The 3,028-nt window shown below is 42.4% G+C and overlaps 1 protein-coding gene across 2 annotated transcripts in view; it reads left to right on the forward strand.

Moving 5' to 3' along the window:
* zfyve9a (zinc finger, FYVE domain containing 9a) overlaps positions 1–3,028 on the forward strand; it is a 30,784-nt gene that overhangs the window by 21,602 nt on the left and 6,154 nt on the right. For both annotated transcript variants that reach the window (XM_051880929.1, XM_051880922.1), the window contains exons 16-18: positions 224–386; positions 1,973–2,078; positions 2,332–2,508. In XM_051880929.1, the coding sequence (XP_051736889.1) occupies positions 224–386; positions 1,973–2,078; positions 2,332–2,508 (446 nt within the window). The remainder of the gene's footprint in view (positions 1–223; positions 387–1,972; positions 2,079–2,331; positions 2,509–3,028) is intronic.

A 3,028-nucleotide genomic window follows, 5' to 3' on the forward strand; every position in this document is an offset into this window, starting at 1 on the left:
TTTGTTTTGGAGAGTCATTACTTTTAACTATGCCACTTGAAATCATTAAAAATGCCTTCAGGGTGTAAGGGGTTAACAGTGACATTCAACAAAGAGTCACAGTCAGGCTGAATTGTACTTTTTGTACCACCTGATTCTAATTTAATGTGCTTTCCACTTAGCATTGTAAAATGTTGTGCCGATTTGTGTGCTACTGTAGTAACGCTGAATGCTTGTGCCCCAGATGGCGTGATGGTGCAGATTACAGCTGAAACGATGGAGGCCTTACGGCAAGCCCTGAGAGAGATGAAAGATTTCAGTATTGTCTGTGGGAAAGCTGATCAGGATGAGAACCAGGAGCACGTCCATATCCAGTGGGTCGACGATGACCACAACGTCAACAAGGGGTGAGCAGACAACAAAAAATTACTCTTTCTCTTCACAAGTTTACTGACACCATTCCCTAAAACCTAATTTAAGAAGAGCATTCGCATCAAATAATGATCCACGCTTGTTTAATGGAGTGTGCTGCTATCTTAATTTCGCATCATGTACAGCGTTTAGCAGTAAATGCAGGCTGCAGACTCCCAAAGATTTTAAAAATGGTATTTTTTTGCACACATAAATTACTAGCCATGCAGTCTGCATTTACAAATGTTTGTGAAAAAATGGCTCGTTTTGAAGAGCTCAGTGAATTCAAGCATACAGTGATCGGATGTCACCTTTTGTAATAAGTCAGTTTGTGAAATTTCATGCCTGCTAGATATTCCACGGTCAACTGTAAATGGTATCAGCCACAAAGCAGAAGACCACGTATAGTCACAGAGTACTGTTGAGTCACCGAGTGCTGAGGTGCATGGTGCATAAAAGTCACCAGTGCTCTGCTAATTCCTTAGCTGAAGAATTGCAAACTTCCACTGGCATTAATATCAGCACAAAAACTGTGCGGCGGGAAGCTTCATGGAATGGGTTTCCATGGCCGAGCAGCTGCGTGCAAGCCTCAAATCACCAAGTACAATGCCAAAGCGTCGGCTGGAGTGGTGTAAAGCACACCGCTACCAGACTCAGTGGAGCAGTGGAAACGTGTTCTGTGGAGTGACGAATCACGCTTCTCTGTTTGGCTGTGTGATGGGTGAAACTGGGTTTGGCAGATCCCAGGAGAACATTACCTGCCTGACTGCATTGTGCCAACTGTAAAGTTTGGTGGAGGACGTATTATTGTATGGGGCTGTTTTTCAGTGGTTAGGCTAGGCCGCTTCCAGTGAAGAGAAATCTTAATGCTTCAGCATACCAAGACATTTTGGACAATGCTTCCAACTTTGTGGGAACAGTTTGGGGAAGGCCTGTTTCTGTTCTAGCATGACTGTGCCCTGCACAAAGCAAGGTCCATAAAGACATGGTTGGATTAGTTTAGTGTGGAAGAACTTGACTGGCCCGCACAGAGCCCTGACCTCAACCCCATTAAACACCTTTGGGAAGAACTGGAACGGAGATTGCGAGCCAGGCCTTCTCGGCCAACATCAGTGCCTGACCTCACAAATGCTCTACTGGATGAATGAGCAAAAATTCCCACAGAAACAGGTGTCCCAGTACCTGTTTGTGGTTTGTATCTCCTCGGACCACTGTTGGTAAATTCTCACCACTGCTGACCAACTTACCCAGTTGCCTTGCCATAACAATTTGGCCCTTGTCAAAGTCGCTCAGATTTTTATTCCTGCATCCAACACGTTGATTACGAGAACTGATTGTTTGCTTGCCATCTAATCTACCCAGACCTTAATATGTGGCCTTGTTAGGAAATGATCAACGATATTCACTTCCCCTGTGACTGGTCATAATATTTTGACTTATCACTGTATGTGTGTGTGTGCATCAAAAAACCTGTTTACAAAGGGAAATATTCAATCCCAGGTTCTGGAGCTGGGTAAATGCTGTTGACCTGTCACTAACAAAAATCATTCTCATCTCACCTATGTACTTTTCTTGTATTAAGAGTGATCAGCCCCATTGATGGAAAATCCATGGAGTCAGTCACCAGCGTTAAGATCTTCCATGGCTCAGAGTATAAAGCCAATGGGAAAGTCATCCGTTGGACAGAGGTATTACTCATCATTTGTCATTATTCATCTTCATTTAATGTTATGAATTCTATTGTAATGACATTTCAAATCTGTATGACTTTCTAATGTGAAACACACAAATTCTTTTTTTGTCCATACAATAAAAGTCAGTGGGCTCCAATGTTGTTTTGGACTCTACAGTGACTCATAGTATGGACAAAAACAAATCTTCTTTCGTCAAATGATACAACTGTCCATTTTGCTCTGTATATTAAATGTGTTGTTTGCTCAGGTGTTCTTCCTACGAAGCGAGGACCAGACCAATGGCCTGAGTGATCCCGCAGACCACAGCCGACTCGCCGAGAACGTGGCAAGGGCTTTCTGCATGGCCCTGTGCCCTCACCTCAAACTTCTCAAAGAGGATGGCATGGCCAAACTGGGCCTAAGGGTTACGTTGGACTCTGATCAGGTGACAATGATAGCTCCATTGAATTGTTGCTTTCTGGCTACGTCTACATTAATCCGGATACATTTGAATCTTTTTCTCTTTGTTTTGGTTTTCTGTCGACACTGAGACAGCCGTTTTTGTCCTGTGGAAAAAAGGAGATTTTTGAAGATGCTCTTCAAAGTGGATACATTTAAAACACCGTTTCATGTTGTAGTGTGGACTGTAAAAATTGAGGTATTTGAAAACGATGACGCATGTTTAGTCATGTGACGCATATTGTACATATACTGTCTTCATATTACATTCCTGCAAAGATGACAGAAAATTTTGTCTTGCGTCAAAACATGAGGGCAGTTGTGTTTTAGACCATACATGGAATGTTTTTTTTTTTGTGTGTAAGAGAACATTTTGGAAAATGCTAAGGTGGACAGAGAGTGTTTTGAAACAAAAATGCAAAAACGTATCCAGATTAATGTACAGTAAATGTAGCCTCGGTAAAGGAAAGATGACTCCTCCAGACTTACTCTGAAATGTCTTACAG

Source organism: Ctenopharyngodon idella, chromosome 2 (assembly GCF_019924925.1).
Source record: "Ctenopharyngodon idella isolate HZGC_01 chromosome 2, HZGC01, whole genome shotgun sequence".
NCBI lineage: Eukaryota > Metazoa > Chordata > Actinopteri > Cypriniformes > Xenocyprididae > Ctenopharyngodon > Ctenopharyngodon idella.